This window comes from Chlamydotis macqueenii, chromosome 9, assembly GCF_036417535.1.
Source record: "Chlamydotis macqueenii isolate bChlMac1 chromosome 9, bChlMac1.mat, whole genome shotgun sequence".
NCBI classification, from domain to species: Eukaryota; Metazoa; Chordata; class Aves; order Otidiformes; family Otididae; genus Chlamydotis; species Chlamydotis macqueenii.
The window spans coordinates 23,527,194-23,554,114 of record NC_141564.1 but is presented as its reverse complement, the minus strand read 5'-3'; the positions used below and the strand labels follow the sequence as shown (position 1 = coordinate 23,554,114).

At 38.7% G+C, this 26,921-nt stretch overlaps 2 protein-coding genes across 6 annotated transcripts in view; one reads left to right on the top strand and one right to left on the bottom strand.

The window, feature by feature from the left end:
• Positions 1 to 4,121: 4,121 nt before the first annotated feature.
• PDCD10 (programmed cell death 10) lies at positions 4,122 to 16,575 on the bottom strand. Of its 5 annotated transcripts, XM_086754366.1 has the most exons (10): positions 16,467 to 16,575; positions 14,712 to 14,876; positions 11,682 to 11,848; positions 10,008 to 10,222; positions 9,290 to 9,343; positions 7,936 to 8,053; positions 7,192 to 7,318; positions 6,732 to 6,810; positions 6,330 to 6,412; positions 4,122 to 4,606 (listed from the first exon to the last, which is right to left on the bottom strand). In XM_086754366.1, the coding sequence occupies exons 4-10, from the start codon at positions 10,101 to 10,103 to the stop codon at positions 4,525 to 4,527; spliced, it is 639 nt and encodes a 212-aa protein (XP_086610492.1). In that variant the 5' UTR covers positions 10,104 to 10,222; positions 11,682 to 11,848; positions 14,712 to 14,876; positions 16,467 to 16,575; the 3' UTR covers positions 4,122 to 4,524. The 5 variants fall into 5 exon arrangements, with proteins under 5 accessions (XP_086610492.1, XP_086610490.1, XP_086610491.1 ...); XM_086754364.1 differs by lacking the exon at positions 11,682 to 11,848; XM_086754365.1 differs by lacking the exon at positions 11,682 to 11,848 and having other exon boundaries at positions 14,712 to 14,873.
• Positions 16,576 to 16,700: 125 nt separating this feature from the next.
• Positions 16,701 to 26,921, top strand: part of SERPINI1 (serpin family I member 1) — a 48,494-nt gene continuing 38,273 nt past the window's right edge. Inside the window, exon 1 of the mRNA XM_086754924.1 lies at positions 16,701 to 16,831. The gene's annotated coding sequence lies outside the window, so the exon portion shown is untranslated. The remainder of the gene's footprint in view (positions 16,832 to 26,921) is intronic.

Below are 26,921 nucleotides of genomic sequence, written 5' to 3'. Positions count from 1 at the left end.
CATCTGCGGCCAGGTAAAGCCTTGCTGATCTTAACACTGTTTGACCTGTGATAAGAAGTACTGCAAGGTGGCAGAAAAAGAAGAGATTAAACCCTTTATCCTGTAATTGTGTACTCTGATAGTGTCCAGGGAGCATCACCATAGTTCGAGGTTTTTTTATGATGAGTGCAATGCAGGTACAAACAATTCTTGCACCTCAAATGTTGCCACGCTGCGTATCTCATCCTTACAATGGGCATTAAAAAAAGCCATGCAGTTGCACAGATCTTCCAAAAATTGTTGTGAAGACATGCAATATATGCTAAAATAGATAAGAAAATCACACATGGTCACCTAGGAATCAATCCTGGTGTCAACTTGTTGAATTCAAGTTTGTGTTACAAGCACAAGGAGGAAATTTTTCTCTCAGCCTCAAAGGAGCAAATTTAGCGTTGCCTATACCTCTACTCCTTACAGACAGGAACAAAACCTTGGGACTGTGTATCTCTAAAAAGTGAAGCCCAAGGTGGTATACAATTCATCCCAAGACTAAGTGAAGAAGGGAAAAGAACAGTTGGTTGTGGACAAGGTTAGTGAAATCTTCATCATAAATTAAATTTATGCAGCATATTAAACTTCAGTATTTGAAGGTTGATTTTTTTTTTTTTTCTTTCAGACTGTTTTAAAATGACATCTCACATGAGGAATGAGGACAAAGAAGTTGGCTTTAAAATAGAACTTGACAGATTTATGACCAAAATTATATTGTACTTTTTAACTTCTGCAATAGGAAGCCAAACTTGATGACCCAGGAGCATCTTTGCAGCCCTATTTTTGAGCACTAAGGTTGCTGCTAGGAAGCGGTTCTATTCCTGAAGCACATTTCCTACCAGTCTCTTGAAAGCAACATATTCCCAGAAAAGTACGAGGAAAAGCAAAACAGTGGAGTGAAAAAATGACAAAGCAAACAAATGCACTGAATCATTACGCAAAGCTAGAAGAGTTCCAACCCAAAACCATTCTATGATTTCCACAACTCTCAAATAGAAACTGCCTGCAATATCATTTCCAGAAGACACTGGTTGGTTCCGCGGGAAGATGAGCCAGAGTGAGCGCAGCAAAGCAACACTCTCAAGCAGAACAGTCAGTGCCTACTGCAAGGCGACATGATAATCACTGCTGTGCCAAATCCAGTTATTAGTATCACATACATTGTTACATTTATTTTATCTCTTTCATAATGGAATAATCAAACTTAGATTTGTGGCAAGCTTGTCTAGACAACCTTCTTGTCATTCCCCACCCCATTCAGAGAAGCACACACAGCTGCTTTAGAAAATGAAGAGAGCAGATAACGCCTGCAGAATAAACAAGTCCTGTTTTCCCTTCACACATAAAGGATGATCAAAAAAACATTTAAAAGGAACACTTCTGTGGGAATCTAAATCTAGATAAGATCATATGGAAAGATGATGCTTTAATCAAGACTGATAATACCTCATCTTACTGTCTGGATAAACAAAAGTTCTGACACCGCAGTACCATCCAATTTCATGCTTACCACTTTATGTCAGCCCAAGGTAAAGCTTACATGGAGCTGGGCACCTACAGACTTTTAAACAAAACTTTTTATCGGTATTAAAACAAAAAGCTTCTCACCAGACATAAGTACATCTAAGCTCTTCTTCATTTCTTTATAGGCTGAGAAAGATCAAAACAAGCGATTAAGACATTTCTTTGCTTCATTAACAAATATACAAAGTTTTATTTTATTAGATTGTTTTTCTGTATGTTAACATTACCATATCAATTATAACCCACATTCACAGCAGAAATTTTCTAATAGCATTTTGCAACACTAACTGCTGTATTAAAAATCCTTAAGAGAAACTTATCTTTAGCTACTCAGGTAACTTGAATAATAAAGTGCAAAACAATAAAATTTGACAGACATATGCCCCAGCTCATACTCAGTGGAAAACAGTTTGTAAGACCACTAGATATGGATTCGCTGCACACATTAGAAGAACATGACCTGAAGACATGAGTTTTCAAGTTTTCCCATTACCAGACATTGATTATAATGAATTTTCCATTACTTTTAAGGGTAACAAAAAAAAAAGTCACAATAAGGTTACAAATAAAACCTATTGGCCAGACTACCTGAAGCTTAGCCTTGTACTTAGTACCTTTTACCCAATAGAGGTTTTAGGAAGAACTGATGAACAGGAATAGTTCATTTCTTGATAGCCTCTTTGATTTTAATTTCAAGGAATCAATTAGCAGGATGTAACACAGCATCTTGTTTGGGATCCAAGTCACAGTTTTTTTGTTGTTTTGTTTGGTTTTTTTTTCCTACTACCCCTAAATCATCTAAACATGATATAATGCAACTATTAAGGATTGCCAACACTAGCCTAGCTATTGTCCCTCTAAATCCAAGAAGATAGGAAAAAAAAAAAATCTCAGAATTTTGTTGGGATTAAGTCTAATTCAGCAAGTATAACCCAAGCTTTCATGTCTCTCCTTACAGCCACTGGTGCAGTCTCCCCAGTATCACTCTTTTCAAGACAAAGGAAGTATCAGAAACTCTGAGTACCTTTCTCTTTCTTCTACCTAACTAATTAGCTTTAATTAAGTCCTTTAGTGCTATGACTTAAATTAACATCATCTGCAAGGAAGACGACTCAATGTTTTTACTTAGAGAATGTGAAGATGCAAATAAAATATTACTCTAAATTAGACTGCTCCTTTGTAACAGCTAACATTGCTTGTCTTCTACCACGTTCCAAGACATGACAGTTTAGTATGCCAAGCTTTAATAAATACCAAAAAGTTTTAACTATAAATTGTATGTGCATCCCTTTGTCACATTGCTAAGCTCAATTTGCTAGTAAACAAAATACCACTGTCAAAAGAGAAAACAGTCTGAATAGCAAGCTTTAAGGACCAAGTCCCATTTAGCTTTATGTAACCAAGAGCTTCACAACATACATTCCCAAGAACTCATTTTTACATAATACTCTCCTTCACATTGTTATATTTCACTACAGTCAGTGCTTTCATCCAGGAAACAATTCTGTGCACAGATACACAGCAGAACATCCAGTGCTGTTTTGGAGGGCTGCAGATATTTCCCCCTTTTTGATCATTTAAGCAGACAACCAAATTCAAAGACCCAGCTGTTGTACTCTGGATAAGGCACTTGCCCCGAACGAGCAATACGGCACCAGGCCAGTGTGCAAGAAAAGTCTGGCTGTACCTTTTCTTCATCATTTATACCTAAACAAGGAATAGTTCTGTAGCAATTGTGCTCTTTCAGTCTGAAGTGATCCTCCTCCAACAGCTTGTATAGCTTTATAAACTGTTTCACATTCTTCCCTAGCCTTACTAGTTATGGTCATGTAAATATTTTGAAGACTTTCAGGAGTTTATTCTGTAACAATTCTATTTCAAAATAAACTCAGGGTGCACTTCAAAGATATTCATTAGAACTGGTGAAATATTACCATGAAAATCACAATGATAAAATTTGCATCTGTCCATCAGCAGTTCTTAATCATCTACATAGACAAGTTTCATCAATCAAGCTCTCACATGATTTCAGACCCTGAAAAAAAAAAAAAAAAGTTGCCTTATTGGCATGCATAGTATAGACATCACTAGTGCTGCCTGGAAGAGTTCTATCTTCTCTCCTCCTCCCTCCCAAAAGGGTACCAATATAAAACCCAGTTATCTTATTTTAAATTTACCCTTTGCTGCATAGTCAGCTGCATATATTTAAAGTAATTCCCTGCTCAAAATCTCAAAGTAGTCTAGGAGTAAAAACCTGTTAACTCACCACCAAGAGAAGATTAAGAAACAAGTGGGATTTAGTTTCTATCAAAACCAAAAGCACACCTCACTTCTGAGGTTCTTCATCATTTTGCCAAAGACATTTAAATAGAATTACTCTAGTATTCTGGCCTAGTATTAGATCACGGCTAAAAATCTCAGCTTTAAGGAAAAACCCTCATTCTATACTGATTTGAACTGCCAGTAGCTTTAAGCACCCAAATAATTGTAATTCTTCCATTTAATGAATGTTCTGCAGTTCTAGAAAGATGAGTTAAGCATTGTTGTTCACATACAAAAAGACAGTCTAACAGATGTAAACTATTTATTGAATATTTGCCACCAATATTGTTAAATACATAATCTTGCAGTTTTCCGCTTTCAAGTTAAAATGTCAGAAACAGAACACCAAATATTTACAATTCTTATAAGGAATGTTACATAATGACACATTAAGGCGTAAATTCTTTTGGCTTATAATTCTGAAAAGAATGATAATAGCAAAAAGTGATGCAAAATCTTCATTGTGAGATTATGATTAAGCTACAGTGTTTTACAAAAATATGGTGTAAGATGGCAATAATCCCATTCAAAATCCTGCATTAGGCCCCTCAAGAGGAGCTGATAATTTATACAGTCAAAACTTTAAAATTTACATATAAAGGTACCCTATCCACCATTGAAAAGTACAACTCTCAACATATACAGTTTTCAGGCCACAGTTTTGAAGGTCTGGAGTATCAAGTTGGTTTGATGAATTAGTCGGTTGGCACTTATGAACACATTTATTGCCCTGTTAAAAGAGAAAGAGATTGCTTCAGACATTTTTAGAAATAAGTCATTCATTAAGTACAGCATTAAGTTTGGGCAACTAAATATATTGGCATCTAGGCTCTGCAGACTGGAAGCATATTGATGTTTTACCATATTGTGATCTACCTGAAGCTTAGCGCTGGCAAACAGATAAACTCGTTTGCACAGCTAATCCTAGCAAGACAATGTTTACTGGCAGAAACTTAAGGACTTTGGCTCTCAATCATCACAGACAGCTCAATCATTTCATTCTGGGGTTTTAGCTAACTGGAGAGAGGAGGAAAAAAAACAAAAAAAACCAAAAAAAACAAAAAAAAAAACCAGAATGGAGCAGATGATCATTAAACACTTGTTCTTTTCAAAGCCGAACACTTCATCCTCTAGTAATTTCAAGATTTGCAACGCTTTCCTCAAGAAATACTAAATATGCATGCATATGGAAGCAACATAGTATTTTAGTTATCTTTTTTTTAAGAGAGAGGTGTGGAGTCACTGAGTTTTTCAGCTCAGTAATGATGTCAGTGAGCATGACTTTTTGTGTTGTTACTTTCTGGTGGGAACAGTGTATCTTATTCAACACGTAGTTCAGACATTTAGATTACTTCTTATTCCAGAAGGATACGAAATATAAGTCTTACCTGGGATTTCTTGCAATATTTATAATACCTAACACACTTAAAGCCTATGCTCCCAATATACAGCACAGCATTCACTTCACGTGAGGCTAAACAAAGCTGCTCTCTTTCAGTATTGTTCAGGTACACGCACAACACATCCCACTCTTTCCCCATTTTTTTAAGTCAAATAGTTCTCATCAACTGCGACTGTTTAGAACTAGTTCATGTGAAAACTCTTCTACATATCTGTTGAGTCATCATAAAGCTACCAAGTCTAAACTTCTTATTTTGGTACTGTAAATAAATTTAGCCCTTATTTGAATAAGAGCAGGAAAAAAAAAACCCAGTAATGCTTTGGGAGGAGCAAGGTAGCAGTCACAATTGGTCTCAAAACTTCTCTCTCCTTTAGTAACACACCATCCCCTGGGTGCTCCTAGTCTTTGCCAAGGTCAACAAGACCAGACATGAAAGTTACTTCTCATCTTTAAAACAGTAGCACATCAAACACTTTGGCCCTGTCAAAATCTGAGGGGGACGCACTCCTTATCTGAAAGAGTCACTCATCTGAAAGACTGCAAAACCCGAGGTGAAGACCTGAAAAAAGCCTCAGTTCAAAGGCTAAAATGTTCATTTATAAAAAGATTAATCAGCTGAGTAATTCCAAATACTGCAAAGCACTATAAGGAGCTATAAAGAAGTGCAAATCAAGGAAAAGATCGCACAGAAATTTAGTGTTTGCAAGTGGCATTTCAATAAGTAGGTTACTTGTTTCAATTTTCTGTTATTGCATATACACTGAAAAACACACACAAGGAAATTTAACTTCATACATTCAAATTCAAAGCTAATACTGCATATGGGTGTTGTATGGTGGTGCATTTAACAGACTTCCCTTTCCTCAAAGCCATTACAAAAGGAATTAAAGTATTTTAAAGCAGCCATGATGTCTGAGGACCCAGGTGAGGAAAAAAAAAAAAAAATAGGCAAGTCCTGAATAAGGTATTTATGCCCAAAAGCTTGTCTTATTTTCCCGTTAGTCAACAAGACCTTTCATTATGTAAAAAGTTAGTATAAAAACATACTTACTTTCCATCTTTAAAATAGGTTTTCAGAGTATCACTGAAACTTTTGGAGTATTTTACAAACTCTTTCTTTTGGTGCTCAAGTGCCTAAGAAACAAAAACAACAGGAGCAGAGTCTTAGTTCACATATTGTTGGCTACCATCAGCATCTTGATGTTAAACTGAAAAGACGGGCTAACATTATGTCAGTATAGACAGATACTGACAGATTTGGCTTTTTTAGCAACCATGCAGAGAAATCGCCCTCTTCCTATAAAACTGCTGAGACCTACCATACAACAATCCTGCTATTCAAGTATTACGTATGTCATTGACCAGTTAAGCTCTCCTACTCATCCTTTGATCCAAAGGATATACTTCCTCCTATACTATTAAAAAACATTGTATAAAAAGTTATTGCACATACCCGCCGGTTCTGGTATTGGTATTTCTTGAAGACATTATTTACTGTGTCAAGAAGCTCCTTTATTGCACTCGCGATGTCCCTATTTAGCAATAAGAAGATAGTTGTAATATCCTTAAGCTATCCTATTTACATGTTAGAATTTAATGCCCTTTTAGTAGTCAAACACTTCTTAAAACAGTCTCTACAGAGTAAGTGTCAGAGAGGACGAAGCAAGACCAAATGCAAAGAGCTAGATCATTGATACGGGAATTGAAACTAGGAATCACAGCAAGTCAAGTTTGGTCTAGGAACACAGTGCTCCCATTAAAAATTCTCAACTCTGTCTGCTCATTTACAAGCAAAGATCAGGCTCCTTTCCCATGGGAACAGCGTTCCTAGCATCTACAGCATTTCAACATTCAGATTTAAATACAAAGTTTGACCCCTCCGTCTGCAGAAAAATGCATCAAACGGTACTTACTTGATTGTCTGAAGAAACCTCACTCTGTCATTGATCTCATCGGGAATCTTACTAAGAATCTGTTTAAGTGCTCGTGCCTTTTCATTAAGATCTTGGAATTCTGGTTCTGGTCTTTCAATCATATACTCTAGTAAGAAGAATATATTCAAAAAATACCATTAGTTTTTCTCAACTCTCTAGCAACAGCTGAAAACACTACTTCACAAAATGCAGCAGTGTTACATTTGAAGGTGACCAGAAAACCGCAGTGAATACACTCTGCATCAATAGAAACAGTGCAACAATAATCTTCTATTATTGCAAACTGGAAAGAGAGCCTATCTTTATTTAAGTGAGACACTGAAGACACTACACTAATAAATGCAGTATTAAAATAACTTAAAGTCTACTGTATACTCCTCTGACAGTGTAACTACTGCTTTTAATTTGAAGCAGAGGAAAGGAAGGTGAATATTAGACTCCGTACGTGCTTTTTTCTGGTTGTTAGCATTGCAAGAGGTGAACTATGCACCCACATAAACATACTTCTAAATGTTCATTTTCTTTCTTACTCAATTATGTTTTTTAGGGAGATTTAACTTCTTCAAAATAGGTATTCAGAAAATACAAATATTCTTCTATCATGTTAAAAAAATAAATCTATTAAGAAGCAAATAATCCCTTCTGAAAATAGGCATAAAGAAATGCATGTTCCTAGTTAACAGTGTAATGACAAATACACTTATTCAACATAAGAGATATTACCTTCTACATCATCAGCTGCCATACGCAGAAGAGACTCTGTGAAGTTCACATCCACACTTTTTTTCTCCAGAATCTTCATAATTATGTCCTGCGTAAGACCTGGATTTTCTTTTTCAGCCTGTACGGCATAGAAAATTTTTATTCTTAAATATGAAAGACCTGAATACTGCAAGCACAAAGGCAGATCGTCATGTAACTTGCTTCATATACTGCAGGGCTTTGCTAGAAACTTTAAAAGTCTAACGGCCTTTAACTAGCAGATTACATCAAAAAGAATTCTCTCACTACAATATCTATTTTTCCTAGACTGCACAGTGGTTTTGTATAAACAACTTTTCCAATAAGCCTTTTCATTAACTTCAATTTGAATAAGAAAGTTTTTCATGAAATTTGATATTCTATTTCCATATACACTAAGCTTTGAGATAAAGCTATTGTATCCATTGGGATTTAATTCACCGAAACACAGGTGCTACTCCCCCATCTTTCACATGACATTTTATGAATCTGCCTCTTATGAATCACATCATATGCTCAAACATCATCTTGGAATTGCTTTTTCAGAAAAAAAAAAAAACCTTTTGATTGATGACATATCTAAGTAAAGCTAAGCTAGATTAACTTTGGAGGTATTCACATTACCTGTGCTGCTATCAGAGAACTTTGCTGTGTTGAATAAGAATAAGGGTGCATGGTTTTTTTAGCTAGCACTACTATTTCCACCAATACCTCTGTTTTTAAATTATTTGTGCATAGCTCACATATTAAGATATGTCATATCTACAATTACTTTTGTTTGAAGAATTTCAAAAGATCACCACTTCAACAAAGCAGTATAAAGGAATATCTGTATTTTGATTCTTTAGGAAAATAATAAGAGTTATAAGAATCTTTTTTACATTTACTGCTGGATGCAAATACAAACATTGAACCTGTTCTCATCCACCAAAAAAAAGTGTCATTACCATTCAGTTTGCAAACTATTTCCAAAGTCTACTACATGTCTGTTTCTCATGAGCACCTGTTCTACATAGTCTTGTCACATTTAGACTAAGTTTATTACCTTCACTGACTGATTCCTCATTTAAGCTTTTGTAGTATATGGACAAGATTCTGTTTGCTTAGAGCTGCTCAATATGCTTGTATCATTCAGATTTCTACTCATAACATTTGCAGACGTCTCAAACTCACAGTCCATGCAATTGTCTACTTGATTTTTATTTTTAGGCTGTTGGATCAAGGATGTAGTCTTCAAACATGAAGATACAAGGAAACAAGACAGCTGAACTTTTTAGCTTCATCATGTATGGTTTACCTTTTAAGCAATCACTCTTCAATAGAGGTTACTTCTCACCTTAATAAAAGCTGCTCTCAGTGTCTGAGCTGCAGATAGATTTACTCTTTCTAGCTGCAATAAAAGTTTAGAATGATTAGCAAGTCTAATGTTATCAGAACAAAACAAGTCAAGTACTCATGCCGTGCCTTACAGAGCATAAGACAAAAGGGAACTGACAGAAGCATTCAAATTACTGGTTTCATTTGAGGGAGAAATACTATGAAGTCTGATCCCAAAGGAAAGACTTCCCCTCCAAAATCAAACACGTCACTGGACATATTCTGCATCTATCCAGCCTACAGCATAAGTCTGACAGAAGCTTTTGAGAACATCTTGACCATCTCTGATACAGAAAAACAAAAATCCTATTAAATTATAGCCATTAGCAGTCAAATTAAAATGTATCAAGCTGTTCACAGGTACATGTTCAACTGTATGTTACTTCTCGCCATTTGTATGGCTAATCAACCTGGTCTGAGTCATACTTCCTGCCACAGAATGTAGGATCTAGCATTTTTGAGAAAACCCTCTGTAAAGTGTAAGAAAAAAGATCATAGGCAAGACAATCAGTAATCTTTGACAAGCATTAAATTGTATTCATGGAAAGAAGGGTAAAACAATGCAGAAGACTATGTCAGACACAAAGCTTTCCCAGTCAAGATGAGCAACCTGTTACTGCAATCATATTTTCCAATGTAAAGAGGGTTATTACATTCTAAAGCAAAACGTAGCTTACCTCATTAAAGACAGGGTACATAACAGCATAGAGAGGCATGGAAACCATAGAAGTGGTCTCTGCTTCATTCTTCATCTCTTCCATTGTCATCCTCATTCAAAGACCCACTTCTGAAGGAAAACACTATAGAAGCAAAAAACTCCTCATTCACCAAAATGTTTCTTCTTTTGCCTCGTCGTGCAAGAATACTTGAAGAACTTGAAAAATATATTGTCCTTAGGTTGTGCAAGGAAAAAAAAAAAACAACACAAAACAATTATGAATGCTCATGACTGGCAGGTTCTAAAAATGAAGAGGCACAAAACAACATTAGTTTGTTACTGCCTAGAAACTAGGAATTACATGAATTGACTAAGTATGGCATAACTACTTCATGTAACTTCAAAACCCTAACTGAAATCTATTAAGTGAATAGATACTTTAAAGAGTAAGGTACTACCAAAAATGTTTTGCTCCAAGTTCTTACGGAATTATTTTTCCTGAAAGAAGTGGTTTTATTGATATGTACTACAAAAATCTTGCCACTACTTGTAGAGCAGCATAAGATTCCTGACAACTCACATATATAAAAAGCTTGAAATGCATTACATGCTGTTAACCCGAAATCCACAGATGCATTATGACAATTAACATCAAAACTACCTATAAATACTCCATATTTGTGCATATGCATCAAGTTGTGATTCTGCTGGAGATCAGTGCCTACTTTCTACCCATCTGAATCCCAAACACTACATCTTTGTTTTTACATAAGCAAAAGTCTTAAGTCATGTTTCCACTGAGGGTGTGTCATAGCTATGCTAAATCAATGGAAAATTATTGTTCCAGTAACTGAACCTAGGTTTTGGAAGTTCTCCACCCAGTCCAGCTCATCATATCCAACATGGAGTGATCATTGCTCAGATCCAGAAATTATGTGGAAAACAAAAACGGTAACCTTACAGTTCGTAAGAAATCTTTGTTACAGCCTGCTACATTTTGTGTTCATAAGGTTATTTTTATTATTTTATATAACATAATTGAGTTTAAAGATCTAAAATCCAAATTAGGAATAACGATACACAGAAAGATATTAATAGTTTTAAATTTTAGATTTGCTTGGAGTATTTAATGCACTCGAGGAGTTTTCTTCAGACATCAGGCATTTGTATGTTTTATACTGATTTTATTGATATTTTAGTAAGAAGTGAAAAAAGTGAAATTTTTAAGAAACAGTAGAAGCTACTACAGTCATCAATATTACTTTCCAATAGTTTGAACATGTTAAAAAATGCCAAGATATTTTTTCAAGCTGTATTCCTTATCATGCTGTGCACTGGCTAAAAATCTTCAGGCTGTTTAAACAGAGTAACAGATATTCTCTTTTGCCCAGGGCAGGAATATAGTAGTTCAGCTATAATTATACAAGTGAAATTTGTTATTGATTAGAGAACTTGGATGACTACAAATATCATGCGTGTCTCATCTGAGCATGTGATTAGGCAGTATGAATGTACCCCAAAGTGAGAAAACAAGTGAAGAACTGGTCACACTACAGAAACAGCCAACAATTAGGACATGATTTGGAAAAAAAATAAATAAATTAAACATTACTATAGTAACAAGCAATAGCTTTTTATTCAAGTCTTCTGACATGGACTACTTATTGCAAAATCTCATTTTTGTTTTTCTTACTGTTCCAACCCTCCAACAGGACATACATGAGCAGATTCCCATAGCCACAGAACAGGATTACTGAGGCTTTAAAAAGAGGTCCGTATAGACGAGATACGTCCACATGGATGGAATTGCAAAACTCAGGACTTGCACATTTGTATCACCTACCCATAGATATTTTGCGGCTGTCAATAACATGAAGAAGAACAGAAGTGAATATTTGTCATTCCTCAAAAAGTTGAATATCTTTAAATAACTTGTTTCAGTTACGTAAATTCATGCGAGGTCTGCTCACCACGGGGTGCTGGGGGGGGTGGAAGTTGTCTGAACAAGTTTTCCCTCACAAGGGCAAGTACAAGCTGTCCCATTAGACAGGCATACTCCCTGCACTAAAGACTCTGGCACGTAAAGGGCAGAGAGGATGGAGAGCTGTCTGTTTTACCTTTTAATTCTGTGTTTCTGGAAGTTCAGGAAAAATATATACTCATGCAAGATACCACACTAACAAGTACCACTGAAGACAGCATTCACAGATTAATTTACTGCAAGTTTTTATGAGGAGTATTTGTATTCTCAGAGTAAGTTTTTAAAACAGTTAAATCAGGCCATTGAACAGTGTTCTAGTCTACCAAAAATATTTTTTTATCATAGAAAGAAGGGCAAAAAAGGACAAAACAACCATTAGATGTAACTACTTTGTTTTTATGGGTTAGTAGTATCCACAAAGAAAAGGAAACACTAGCCGAAATGATGGATTTTTATGATGATGAAAACCTATTACACTGTGGACTACCATGAAGAACTCATTGTCTCCTGAAGAGCCATAAGCTATTGTTACTAATCCACAGTACAGTTAAACCCCTCACATAAAAACAATTATGCATCATCTATTACCTCTTTACCTGACACTGACACTCCTCAAACAAAATACTAAACCTTGGATCTATACTAAAGGATACAAGCAGTGTGACTGAAGACAAGGGGTAGATTTAAATATACACGCACACAAGAAATACATAAGAATATAAAACACTTCCGTTGCCAACAGATGAAGAGAAATATATTCAATATATCACACCAGTTGATCATTATTCCAGAAATCTGCCCATTTTCCAGGACATACAACACTAGGTAGTGTCACGCTGTCCTGCAAGTATCTGACTGCCAACGTTGCCACACTATTTGCCTTTGCAGCTAGGGATCAGCTTCTTCACACCTTTCAGATATAACTTAGATGCACCGCAGTCTTTGCTAGTGTTAAACAGCAGGGATGAAAATCTCCACAAAAGCACTCCCACATTTATTTGCATTACAGAAAGACAGTTTGTCATAGCTGCACTAAACCACATACAAGTATCTTTGAAGAAGGTCTCGCTCCTGATTATGGACCCATGAAAACTGAAGATTCTGCTCCATTATTTAGGTAAGTTATTAGAAAGTCCTCTAGCCTTCAAAATGGCCTGGCTAAAGCCAAAGTTTAATCCACATTATCATGCAGCAACTAGGAGCTTTCAGTATTTCTTTTGGTATCTGATCAAAAGCAGTCATCTGCATAGCTACCAAGCTTTACGGCAACACTGTCTTCTAAAAGATTAATTTCAGTTCACTACAACGTCAAGAGTCTTATTTGAGACAAGTTTACCCTAGAATCATGCTTCACGTTGCATCAGATGAAGTGAACCATTGCAGAGAACACAGAGAGTGATATAGAGAATTTAAAGATAACCTAAATTTGACAACTGTGCTAAGGTGCCAGCTAATACAATCCCGGCATCTCAGTCTTAAACCATCAAACACATCAAGCTGTATTCCAAGAGATGCACTTAATATGGCGTACATACTTTTACTGTCAGTAAAAATTTTACATTCTAAACTTTAAGTTCCAGCGCTAAAATATTATCCCAGCAAACAGTGATGGAACCGGTACATTTTAGATGAGGAATAAATGTGGTGGATTCTTTGACAGACCTATTCCCCCATATCCATCCAATGACATTTTAAATCCTTCAACTGAGCTGTATCAGGAAAAAAACTACATTAAGATAAACTTCCTGTAAAGCAAAAAGGGTAAAGAGCAAAAAACACCACACTTCTCAAAATGTACAGCTACTGTCATCATTACCTAAGGTGATAATTTGGTTTCTCTGATCTTTGTTATTTACTGACAGACTTTTGGTCACGCACTAAAATCAAGCAGCAGAACTGCAGAGCTACTTAATAAGAATATAATCGTCACAGAGGGCAGTAATCTTCCCAAAAACCACATCTGCTACTGTGTGAAAACAAGCACAGTATCCACGAAAGAAAGGTGTTTAACACTATCTTTTGAAACAGTGTTCAAAGAGAAGAGAGCAGTCTCATAAGCAGAACTTTTAAAGAGTTTTAAAACAACAGAAACCTACGCTATCAACTGGCAGGATTTCAATCTTCCGTTATGCCATCAGTAGATCTGCCTATACACTCATGTTGTCTCTGTTCCCTCCTCCAGGCTCCGCCTATCTTAGATCTGGAAAACTTTAAGCACCTAGACATTAATATTTTCTTAGAAAAGGACTAAAGAGGAACAAAGCCTGAGGCAATGATCCAGCAGAATGAGTATTTTAATGGTTGGCTTCTAGCAAAAATTACAGCTCTATTCCTGCTAGAAAAGGCTAGCCTTACTGACAAGTTCTGCTTCAATTTTGCTGTGAGGATTCAAGAGAGAGGAGGTTTTTACCTTGAACCTGATCTGAGACCTCTGAGTTACTAGAAAAATTAATTTAAGTTCAGGAGGAAAGAGTAGGGGAAGGGCAATAGCAGCATGAATTCTATCATGAGTTCAGAGGCAAAGAGCTTGGCTTCTGTTTTTAAGACTAATGTGCATGGGAGGAGGGAGTTTAGGTAATTTACTACTTATAGTTGCAAATTTTACAGAAAAAAAAAATTGCAGAGTATGCTCTTTGAACTATATGCATACCCCATGCATAGCTTGGTAACTAAGCCTCCCTTACGAATGGTCACTTGAATCAAAAAACCCACACCCTTTTTCCGTGTCAGACGATAACTTACCTGCCAGCACTGTATTTCAATTATAGATCATCATTTTTTCCCATTGTATAATTTAGACTATATGGTACAAAGCTTTGTGTTTCAGAACTACTTTCCTTCTTTCTAAAACTGAGGTGACTTCATGATAGCATGGCTGAATTCACTGGAATTGGCATACAGCAACTGCTAAGAAAACAACCTCTGTATTTTAAAACCAGTAAAGATAATGAGAAACTTAGAAAAGGTACTCTACGGTGCTGATTCCCCAGTCGACTAACTCTTACGCTCAGCAGTGTCACTGAAGAGTTAATAAAAGCAATGTCACCAGAAAATAGCATTGAAGTTTTTAAAGTATCTTTAAGTACCTCTCACTAGAATAGACATAGGCAGTTTTCCAACCTCTCCACACACATATAATAGCCACTTACAGCTGAGTTCACTCTGACAAAGCGTAATGCTTATACATTTTATTATTGTAAGAGCAATTCGTGTGACTAATTCAGAAATCGGACAAACTCACCATAAACCCAAGATGTCTATTTTTAGAATCAGATCAACTTAACAAAATCCAAGCCTGCTCTGAAGTCTGGTTTACAGTGAGTTCATATTCTTTTACAATGCTGAACTTTAAAATGTGATTTAGTTTGTCCTAATACACCCACAGTTTTTGTGTCTGCCTACCACATAAAAAAAAACTACAGCCTCCTGCACTGTGCCCCAATTTCACTACTTAGCAACATTAAATTACTATATCGTATAACTGAAACAGCTCATGGTTTTAGCAGATATGACCACAACAACATATCCTTGCTCCTCTTTCAAGCTCTTTTTGGGAATGTGGAAGTAAAACTATTACTCCAGCAAACATTAACAGGTAAAATACAATTTCAAATACACAAATACATTCTAACAAGTAAACAAATACCAGAGGGCAATTAGTTCCTGTGATAAGAGGAAGAGCACAAACCTGGCCCAAGGTTTCAGCCATGTACCTGTGCCCCAGCATGTGTAAGCTATAGAAAGGCACCAGCCAAGCTCACCAGTTCAGTGAGCAGCTTAATGGGCCGGCTAAGCCGTAAACATCTCCCCAGATCGCCCAGTCACTAAGAGGAGCACAGCCCCGGCTCTCTGCTGTCCCTGTCCGGCACTTTCGCTTTCGGCTACGGAGCGGGCCGGCCCGGGAGCCGCCAGGTTTGGGGGAAGGAGCCCAGACGCCCTTTTCTCTCCCTCACCTGCCGAGCCACCTGACAGCGCTCCGCTCCCACGTTAGGACAACCTAAAAATAACACAAATCCGGGCCTACCCTTCCCAGGCCAGCGCGGGGCGGCCTAGGCCGAGGGGCCTCAAGCTGGGCAGCCCCCGCCTCGGCCGCTCTCCTCACCCCAAGGAGGGGAGGGCCCCAACCCCACCCGCGGCCCTGGGCATGCGGGAAGCGCAGGGAGAAGGACAAACCTTCGCCTGGCTGCACCTCCGGCCTTGAGGCGTGAGGAAACGGGTCACCCGCCCGGCACGGCCGGACCCTCTCCCCGGCAAGGGACGGGAAGGGGAACCCTCGGCCTTCCCCGCACGGCGAGGCCCAAGGCCGCGCTCACCGGTGGCCCCTCCGCACTCCCCGGGCCAGGCCCCGACGCCGGAATGAGCTTTCCGCCTCTAAGGCGGCACAGCCCCGAAGGGCGAGCCAGGCCCTGCGCGGAGTCGCCTTCTTCCCAACCGCTCGCTCCTCCGCGGACACACACGCCGAGAAGGGCAAGGCAGCGGCAAGGCACAGCACCTCACCTCCCCACGACCCACGGAGCTCTCGAGTGGGCTCCACCGCCCCGCCGGAAGCGCCTGCGAGGAGGAAGCGGCCGTTACCACACACCAGGCGTTGTCCGGAACTAAGCGGCAGCCGCGAGGGCCCCTGGGGTTTGTAGTCCACCCCCTCTCCCGCGACCACAAGCCCCACAATGCCCCGCGGCACGATGGGCGGAGACAGGCGGAGCGAAGGAGGCGGAGGCGACCAATGGGAGCGCGGGGCCGGCGACGAGGTGGGCGGAGCCTGCGAGGGGCGGGGTGGCGAGAGTACCCAGGCGTTGGCGGCGGTCGGAAGCAGAACCGCGGCGGAGCGCGGAGCGGGGCGGGAGAGGTGGTGCAGCTGGCCGGTGAGTGCGCCCGTTCCTGGGCGGCGGCGGCGGCGGCGGCTCACGGTTTATTTCGGAAATTAAGCGGAGCTTTAGGATCACTCCGCTTCGGGGGCGCGTGTCTGGGCGGCGGTTAACGGCTGCGCGGCTGCCCCGCGAGGAACCGCCGGGCGGGAAGGCGCTGCCGCGGGGTTCCGTTAACGCGCGGGGGGCGGTGGGGGGGCAGCGTGCGCTGCCTCAGGGAGGGGGCTGCGCCCGTTGCCGCGGGAAGAGGAGGCGGTGGAAGAACTTAAAAAAGGAGTAGGGGGGAAAAAAAAAATCCCAAAAACCCGAAGCCCCTCAGGTGTTCAGGCGGCCTCTGCCCCTCCACCTGCCGGCAGCGGCGGGGAGGAAGCCGTTCCCGCCTCCCCGCAGCCGAGGCGGCCTCAGCCCCGCTGGCCGGCCTTTGCGCTGCGGCGGGAGCAGCTCGTTCCCAAGTTGTACGGCGCTAAGCGTGGCAGCCGTCGTGCTGGAAAACCCCGCCCGTGCCCGGGAAGGTGGCGGTCTGTGTGGCTCCAGCCGGAGCTCTGCTTCTCCAGCCCCTTTTCTGAGGGGTTTCTCTTGTGTTCCGCTGATCTGTTCGGTGCTCTGCAGCCTGTACGGGTATGAACAAACAGTCTTTTGGCTATTAAAAAATGTAAGTAAACTTGTGTATTGTTTGTCGAGCTGATTGTATTACTGGAAACCTTGAAGATTTAAAGTTTGGAAAGATTTCATAAATATATTGTTGAACTGCTAAATAGCTTTTTGGATTTGAAGCTGCGTTTCTGATGCGTCAGTGTGCAAAGTTGCCTTTTTTTAAAAACTGATTAGCATTACCCGTGTTAACAAGACACACGGATTCCAGTGCAAGCAGGTGAATTAGCGGGTAAATTATTAAACTTATCAGACATTGGCTGTAACCTCTTGCAGCAGTGAGGTGGCAAAGTGGGAACAGACAGGTCGTGCACACGTATTCGTGTTTGTTAGCAGTCCCCATCGCCTTCGCGTAGGTAAGCAAGAACACTGGAGTGAAAAAAGAAAAAAAAAAAAGCACTTGGATTGTTTTGCTTTATTATGTGTAGTGAATTTTCTCCTCCCTGCACCACTTTTTGTTTTAATCAGATGTACGTATGATTACTCATTTGTCACATACTCCATGCATCTCGGTATTAAAGGGCTGCTTAAAACTTGCATTGTGTGTTTGAATTGTGCATTATTAATAACTCGCTATCTCTGATTCCCCAATTCTTGTCTCATCATTTTTGATGTGATCAGTATTCCAGTCTAATGGAAAATGATGCTATTCTGCTTCAGTGAGAGTCCTTTAGCAAAATGTCATAGGATAGATTGAGAGAAATATGTCTATGGTATTTTATCCTTTCATTGAAATTAGTATTTTTTGAAATAAAGCTACAAAGCTTCATTCCTGCCAGCTCTAACACTTAAAATGGAATATACGATCTCCCTTCATCAATTTTGTGATACTTTTCCAGATTCTGTCTTTTTTTTATTATTTGTTTTAAAGGAGTAAGGTCTTAGCCCAGATTCATACTTTCTTATTTTTATGTCCACTGTATTTTGCAGAATTGTTGTGTCTTAGTTGAGTGTGATGAGGAATAATTGTCAAGGAGGTGAGGAGGGAGGAGGAATGGCTTTTTATTTAAGGTACGGCTTTTTATTTAAGGTACGGCTTTTTCTTTAAGGTACGGCTTGTCTAAAGAATTACACAGAGCAAGTGAAGACGTGATATGAAGTGAAAGCTTGTGGCAATGTTAAGTTTGCTATTAAATGCAGTCATGAGTTCCAAAATTTTTCTTCACAAGACCGTCAATCCTGTGTATTCACATTCTCCACTCAAGTTTGAGACAGGATTTGGGTTTTTAAATTTCCTTTACCTTTGTCTCCCCATGTGTTATTTTCAGTGAATGATTTGTTCACATGTATGTGCAAGTCTTAATGAAGCTATCGCTCATTTACTTTCATCTTCCTTGTTGAAACCACACAATATCCTGTGACTGTTGACACTGTTGAACGCCTTAGCTACAGTGCTGCTGGCTCAAGTTGATCGCAAAAATGGCCTGGATTAATACACTTCTGAGCTGTTAAGTGACTTGCTTCCTGCAAGAGCGTGCTAGTGCGATGTGTTTCTGTGCTCGCTCCTAAGACTTGAGTCTCTTGTTACCTCTTCTCATCTCTTCTTCTCAGATGGAAGAATGCTTATGTGTTCATGCGTAGCCTGGCAGAGTTCTAGGAGCGTGTTTCTGTGAACACTACATCATTGTCATAACTCTTTTGAATTTTTTTTCTGTGTATGTCCTATTTATGCATAGTTTAATTCAACTTCTAATCTTATGTATCATAAAATGTAGCAGTGGAGAGGAGTTAGTCCTAGCAGGATTCTTCACATCGAGATCTAGCTACTTAGAGCTCTTTAAAGTTTTTTTTCAACTAACATACCTAATGTTTTTTTTCTGCAGAATTTCAAATTTATTTTTTGGTGGCGCATCATCCCGAAGACACGTTTTTGGCGTGGCTGAATACCTTTTAAAATAATTCCTGACAATCCGTGTTCTGTGCAGGCAATAGTTACTCTGTCTTTGTAAAACGCAGGCTGAATATAAATTGATGCACGGTACATCTGTCTTAGACTTAGTCTTTAGGCTGTCCTTATCTTCATTATGCTGTGTGTTCAAAATAATGTCAAAAACTTGTGTGTAAACATGAATTTAATGGTTGATTTTCTTTATTTTATCTATGCCTGCGTATGTCTAATATGATCAGTGTCTCTGGTTACGTGTCAGTACAGTGGTCTGTGTGGTCAACTGTGGTTAGTGATAACTTTGTTGATTTCCTTAAATACATGAAAGACCAGAGTAGTTAAATTTGGAAATATCTTTAAAATTTTAAGGCTTAATTTGTGTCTTTTGAGTGCTGTTAGTCCTGTGAACTGGATGACAAAAGGTTAGTGGAACTTGGGGTGGAAATAATGTAACATGCATTCCTGCAGAAGAAAAGGAAATACTTTTTGAACCTTGAATGGTTGACTTGACAGAACAATGCATTTTCTTTAAATATCACTGTAAAGTTGTGGTGGAGGTAATTAAGATGTCCACTTCAAGACAAAAAAAAAAAAAAACAAAACCCCACAATTAAATAATAAGGGTAAAGTTTGGATTTATTTTCCTTCAGTACTTGGTATTTAAAGCAGTACAAAAGGACAGGGGTATAAGTAAACTGCATCAATCACATTAGGAATATGTATCTTCTATAACATAAATAGCTCAGTGCAGTCATTAGAAAGGAGGTTTGTGCTGGAGGTCTGTAACAACACAGTACTGTGAGAATTCAAGTGGGAGGAATGCCTGTAAAATCCCTTCAGTTTCCTGACTTCACTGAAAGAATGCCATGTCATCTTTTTCCATTTTCTCTCCCTGAAATCCTATTTTGAGAAAGGTAATTACATATTGCACAAAACATAAATGTGGATAAGATAATCTGTGCATTTTGCTAATAAGTAAAGCTATGCTGCAGTGCGTTATTTTAAAACGAAAAGCTTCATTTTCTTTTTTCTATCAGTCTTGGACTCGTGCACGCTTTCGGCTTCTTGTTGATCCCTCAGCCCAGCCAGCATCGGAGGTACGTGTTGGAAGTTGTCTGGTGACTCTGCATTTACAAGCAGCGAACCCTCCTTGCAGTGCGGTCGCTGCCTGGCTTCACTTGGCTGTGCAACAGTGGTGTTCTTGTCTGCCTGTTTGTGTTTTGAGTTGTTCTGAATAGCATCTCATTTGGTGGCCTTAATAAAGTATGTGCGATAAAGAATTGTTCTTATGTGGTGTGTTTAAAATACCGACTGTAAGGTCATGTTCTGCTTTGTTTAATGTACTTCAAAGCTAATGATTATGAAAACTGCAGACTGTGGCTAATGTGATAAAAGCTGCGTGAGTTATCTGCATCCTTTTTGGTGTTTTAGAGTCATTGCAAAGCAGCTGTAGCGACGAGATGGGAAAAGAGAAAATTTTGGATTAATACAAGCTAATGAGTTAAATATGTATCTGGCTTTTGGGTTAATAAGATTCGACCTCCTGTGTTGTAAAGTATTTTTGGTTTAGTTGAGTGTTTAAATATTATGGTAATTCTTGAGAAATATTTTTTCAGACTTTGAGACTATTCTTTCAGGAAGAATCAATAATGACAAGTAATATTCCAGCCAGAAGTTAAACAATGTGATTATATTCAGTTTTAACTGAGTAGCTGGCCTATTAATTGGAAGACATTTTTCCATTTATTTATGTACTTCAGCCCTGCTGAATGGTTTTCCACTGTTACCATTACATCTAAACAAAGAATTACTTAATGTAAAGTGATTCTAGTCTGCTGTGTATGTCTGACAAATCTAAACTCATGTTGACTTGATGAGGCTAATCGACAATTGTCTGCTTCTAGAAAGATCCATTCTGTCAGAATTGAAACTGGAACTGTACCATGCGTGCAGGGGGATTTCTTAAATGTACAGAACCAGGCACTTGTTATCTAGGAATGATCTCTCCAAACCTCGGAAGAACTTCAGTTCCTGTGCTCTTCTGTTTTCATCTGTTTTTGTCATCCATGTTTCTGTATGCGCAGTGAGTTTGGGGAACTTCCTCATCCGAGGAGAGAGAGCTGTCATTTCCTTTCTAATTTTTCTGAACAGCATATTTAAGGCTTTGTTTTCTTTTGAAGTTCTGACTGGATTCTGAGAATTTGGCTTAGACACTACAGGAAAGCAAACACTTTCATTCCCTTTGCGATAATACGCCCAAGCACTTGCTCACTAGTTGCATTTTGCATCTGGTGCTTTTTGTGCAGCGATGCCGTTCCAGCCCTTGATTCTCATGTAGAAGTCTGGAGTAAACTGGAGAACTTGGGCTTCTACTTTTCAACACTTTTTTTAAACTGACCTTCACACGTCAAGGTAACGTCAGGAACATGGGTGCTTTGGCAAAGACAGCCTGTCGGAACTCCTCACGATCACTTAGCCGCTGGAGATTGCCTCCTTCCTTGACAGTATAGCAAAACGTCGTTTTTCAGTAACTGTTTCTATGTCTGAGGTAATGTTCTCTGCCCCAATTTTCCCCACAGATCTCAGTTATGGAAGTTGTAGTTAGAAAGAAAATAGGTTTAAAGATTTAAGACCTCTTTTTTAATTGGTACACTAAAACTGCCCTTTTTGAATGCTTTTCTTTCCGCCTTTAAATTAACGCAGTTCTTGGACCGTTTAATGACTGTGTACTTCATGTAGCCATTTGAGTTCACTGAAGCAACTCATGTTTTCTTTCTTGGATATGTCTTTTCAAAAGAAAGCATTTGCTCTAGTTTCTAAACTATTTAAAGCTATTAATCAAAACCAAAGACAACACGAGCAGCTTACTGTAATATCAGGTCTTCAGCTTGAGATCCTGTTGATGTAAAGGAGAGATGCCCAGGTCCCTGCTCGAATTGCTGCAAGTACATGTAAAGCCTGTAGGTGAAGGATAACCTTTTCATCTGCAAAGAGAAAGATGAGAAGTAGGAGGAAAGAGAGAGGGAAGCCAAGTTATTTTTACTGTAAATATGTCAGTTTATTGACTTGTTAATTTCAGATTTATTCAAAAAAGCAGAAGGAGGAAACAGTAATGTCTGCCAAAAACAAAGTAATTAGTAGGAGTTGAAAGATGTCTAATGGTTCTTACAAGTACTAAAGAAGACTAAACTAGTCTCTTATTAAACTGATTATGGACTTTTAAAACACTGTAGTAATTCTATTTTGTCTTTAAAAGCATGTGCACTTGCATATGGTGAATAAAAACCTCTTTATTAAAGTAACATTATTTATTCACAATAACATTACAGGCAAGAGGTTTTTGTTATTTAAAAAAAAAAGTAAAAAAAAAAAAAAGCAAAGGTGGCTCCACACTTCTAAAATAAAGGTTCAGCTAATATTTGACAAAACTGATATTTAAGTTGAAGATGACAGAAGTGGCTTTTAGTTTAATGTGCCTGCTACACCTCCGTAGTCTGGTGTGAAAAAGAATATCGCACAACTGCATGTGCTATGGACCATCTCTTCTTCCCCCCGTCTCCTTGTCCTGTGACTCTGACTGTGAGTAGTCCAGTCACAGAGTTCATGAGTGCTTCTGATCTCCCAGTTCTCTCTATCCAAAGAAGCTGTTATTGGAGGTCTACAAATTGAGGAGCTGGGAAGAAGAGGACGTTATTGTCTGAGAATCTCTTAAGAGAAGTAAGACAAGATGTTGAAAAGGACAACCATCTAGTGCTTATGGTGAAAACATAAGAGATGCAGAGCTGAACCCTTTGAATTCAACACTCTTTTGGTCTTTGCTTGCTATGATCTCATTTTCATTCTGCAGTAGTGTTAAGTGTCACGGGATAGGGATTGTGTTGTCCGTGGCTGGTAGCAGTGCAAGTCTGGAAGGGATGTTTTCCCTCTGCCTTATGTCATTCCCCTGCACCAGAATTGGGCCTTTCTTCTTCATCTGCTTGCCTGCCTTATCCGTCTCCCTCAGTGCCCAGGCCTAACCAGAGAGATCTCCCTCCGCATGCTCTAGCATTTCCTCTGCTATGCCTTTGGTGCTCTGTGCTCCTGTCGTGTGCATACAAATCTCTGCTTCTTTTCATCTCCAGGGGATGTTGCCCACCCCCCTACTTCTGCCTTCTGAACTTGTTCAGAAATGGGGGCTTTTAATTTTTTTTTTTTTTTTTTTTTGTTAAGCCAGGGACAAGAGAACGGCTGAATAACTTCTTCCCATGTTTCCCCCTGCCCCTCATCTGACAAACTCTAGTGTGCAAAGAGCATCTCTAAATAGCTGTTGGGAATTCAGCAAGATGTGATGTAACATTCTTAAGAGAAGAATGATGCCTGGTAGAACTAAGCAGCCTGAAACAATGTTTGTGGTGCTTTGTAGCTGCAAGTGTTCCTCTTATTCCTGGGGACAGGTTCTGAAGTCTCGCATGCCTGAATATGGCTCCACAATTCACTGCCACCTGTGTGGTCACTGCATGCTACAGCCATGCTTGTTCTCAGTTTCCCATAGGAGACTGCCTTTGATTAGTCCTCCCCAACATCTCTGAGGCATAGAAAATGTCGTGGTAGCACAAAACCCCATGTGGATTTTAGAGCTTTTGGAATCTCCACTTGCACAGAAGCTAGTTGGCGTCATCTGTAGCTGGCAGTTTCCATCTGTTCTCCCTACGGTGCATGTATGAAAATGCTACAGAGAGCAGGATATTTGATCTATGAGGAGATACCAAGAGAAACAAATATCAGAAGAACAAGCAAGCATAGATGTCTAATGATGGGGGATATGGAGCAGCAGGGCATATAGAGAAGATATCCATGAAAGTGAGTAAGAAACAAATTGACTGTAAGTGGATTTATTTTGAGGGGATGATATGCATGAAGTGAAGAAATGCCACTGGTAATTTTTCATATACAAATGTGAGGGAGGAAAATGTACATACAATGTCAAAACACAGTACAGTCGTGAATGTGACAGAACTAATACCAAGTCTTCATATGCGAAGTGACAGCAAACTACCCTTTAGGTTGGAGGCCAAGCTTTCACTCAGTCACAATGGAAATAAATTCTGGAAGTGATGGAGGCATATTTCTCAAAAAGAACACTAGGATCTGTTCTATTCAGAAGGAGAGGAAAGCACCATAAACTTAAATCCTCATTGAAGAATTGTTACAAGGAGCTTGCCCTAATACGGTATCATCTTTACCATCTTTTTCACTGCCTCCAGTGAAAGCCCTGTGGAGGCAGATGTATGATAGTTTGTTTTCTAACTACTTGTCATTTCAGTATTGGTAGAGACTGAGTTGATATTCAGCATCCTTCCCTAATCCTTATCTATGTAACTATCCTATCTTTGAGTTATTACTTAATTCCTTAAGAATCATAGTGCTTTGGAAGAATCCCCAGAAATACTGCTGAAGTTCCAGGAGAGCAAGGACGAAATTAAATGTTTGTTTTCAGAGGCTCTAGAATTCTCCTGGGAGCTCAGAGAAGGTAACACCAATGGATAGGATAGTTTTAAAGGAAGAAGAAATAAAGCTTACGTGTTTTCAGATCATTTGGTATTGGACAAGTCCTATAATCTATACTTAGCTTGCGTTTCTCCAATGTAAAATGAAAGCAGACTCTTCCTACTCATAAAATCCAGTAATGAGGGTGAGGCATCTGAGTATTAGTCTGTTAAAAGGTAAAGGTCTACTTGAATGTGATTAATACTTTTAACAACCTTCATGTGTTTGCATATAAGCCATGTAAGCAACTATGTTGTCATATAATTCATCAGGCATGGTGGTCTTTGCTATCCTAGAGCAGCTTGGTATAGATTTTTAGAGAGATGATTCATTTTGCATATTCTAAGGGTAAATGGTAACTTTTATCATAGACTTCCCATTTTTATCTTGTAAATCTTTCAATACAGTGATTGAATAACACTTTGAAAGAGAACAGTTGCAAATCATAGCTATTGTTTGAATTGTAGAGGTATTTTGCACTGTCCTGATCAAAGTAACAAATAAAATCTATAGACTTGCACAACACCTAAATGTTATGTATGTTCAAGGGGGCTGTTAGAATACAGGGTTTATTTAGAAAATATTTGAGAGAGTATCATTCACTCATAGAAAGATTCAATGTTGAGCTGCATTTCAGTCAGGACTGTGGAAATACTTGATATCCTTTTGAAACAAGAAATTGTGCCATCATTGAAGTCTTGCAAGGTTGTGCATAGGCAGGAAATGGCATATTAACATGAAATTTCCATCCTTTTTTTGCACTTAAGTGGAGTAGATCTGAAGTCAGTTTGTTCAACAAAATGGCAATTTGGCATTACTTTACAGAGCTCACTTGAGGTAACGTGCTCTTGTTAGTTCACTTCAAGTATGGATTATGGAGACTACTGAATATTTTTTCATATTTAACTTACCACTAGTTTTATTTTCTTGCATTTTACCTAGTTGACTAGAGAAATAAAATTTTTCTGACTGTCTTCTGGTTTATACAAAATATAGTTAATTAAGACATGCTATACTTTCTCCCCAGAGTCAAAGTATAATGTTCAGCTGGCCGTCTTGCATGAATAATCCATCACTGTGAATCATTAATTTAGAAGACAAGCTATGGTAATTGATGTCTTTATGCAAGCTAGGGAAATGCTTATGGAAATCACTTATTTCTCTTGTTGGTACATTTTTTTAATTTGTTTTAGAACATTTCTAGCCCTGAGTAGTATTGGGTTGTAGTCTCTGAAACAAATTCACCTGAGATTAACTGTTTCTCTGGGAATGTGATCTTTGTCTTGGCTTTAAGTAAAAATATGAATGTTTTTATTCGGAAAGACTGTTAAAGTAGTAAGACTTGATCTTGGGCTAATCTTATGTGCATATACTGGATAAAGCACTGGTTAAGTTTTGGAAGTTTCTAGTAGCAACTAGCCTGGCGTAGAGATATTAGCAGCAGCCTTTATGTGGTAAAAATGCCTTTCAAAAATCGTGACATTATTATACCTGGTAATGCAAACAAGGATTGCAGGCACTAATACGTACTGTGTAAGCTGGTATTTAGACCTTCTGTATTCTGATATGTTGGAAGTGATTACTTGATGAGTTGATAACATGTTTCTGCATCAAACTAAGCGTATCAAAGGCTGATTATATGTACATTTTATTAGAAGGTTTACACTTGAAGATAATTTAATACACAATTCATGAAGTTCACTTACATGTTAAATTTTATTTATTTATATATAATCTTATATATTATCATTTGTAAGAATCTCTTCACTTTCACTAGTAGTTGAAATATTAGGGTTTTGCTACTCTAGAGCAATACATACCAACTGACAATTATTTTGTCTGTCTTCAAAACAAGAAAGATGCAGCTCGGTCAGTATTTGAGTGGGAGCCAACAGCTTGGTGGTATTTTGGTAGCAGTTCAGAAGTGGAATATCATAACCTGTAACAAAGGCATCAGGTTGCTGAGGTAAAAGCATCGAGTGGCTTTTGTATTATTACAGATCAAGGTAGTTTCAGCATCTTTTT

What these genes read in the sequence shown, in the direction of transcription:
- PDCD10 (XM_086754366.1), bottom strand. Translation starts at nt 10,103, where the DNA reads ATGAGGATGACAATGGAAGAGATGAAGAATGAAGCAGAGACCACTTCT. An exon ending in GGCAGCTGATGATGTAGAAG is followed by an intron (nt 7,319 to 7,935) that starts GTAATATCTCTT and finishes TCTTCTTACTAG; the next exon opens with AGTATATGATTGAAAGACCA. An exon ending in ACCTATTTTAAAGATGGAAA is followed by an intron (nt 4,607 to 6,329) that starts GTAAGTATGTTT and finishes CTCTTTTAACAG; the next exon opens with GGCAATAAATGTGTTCATAA.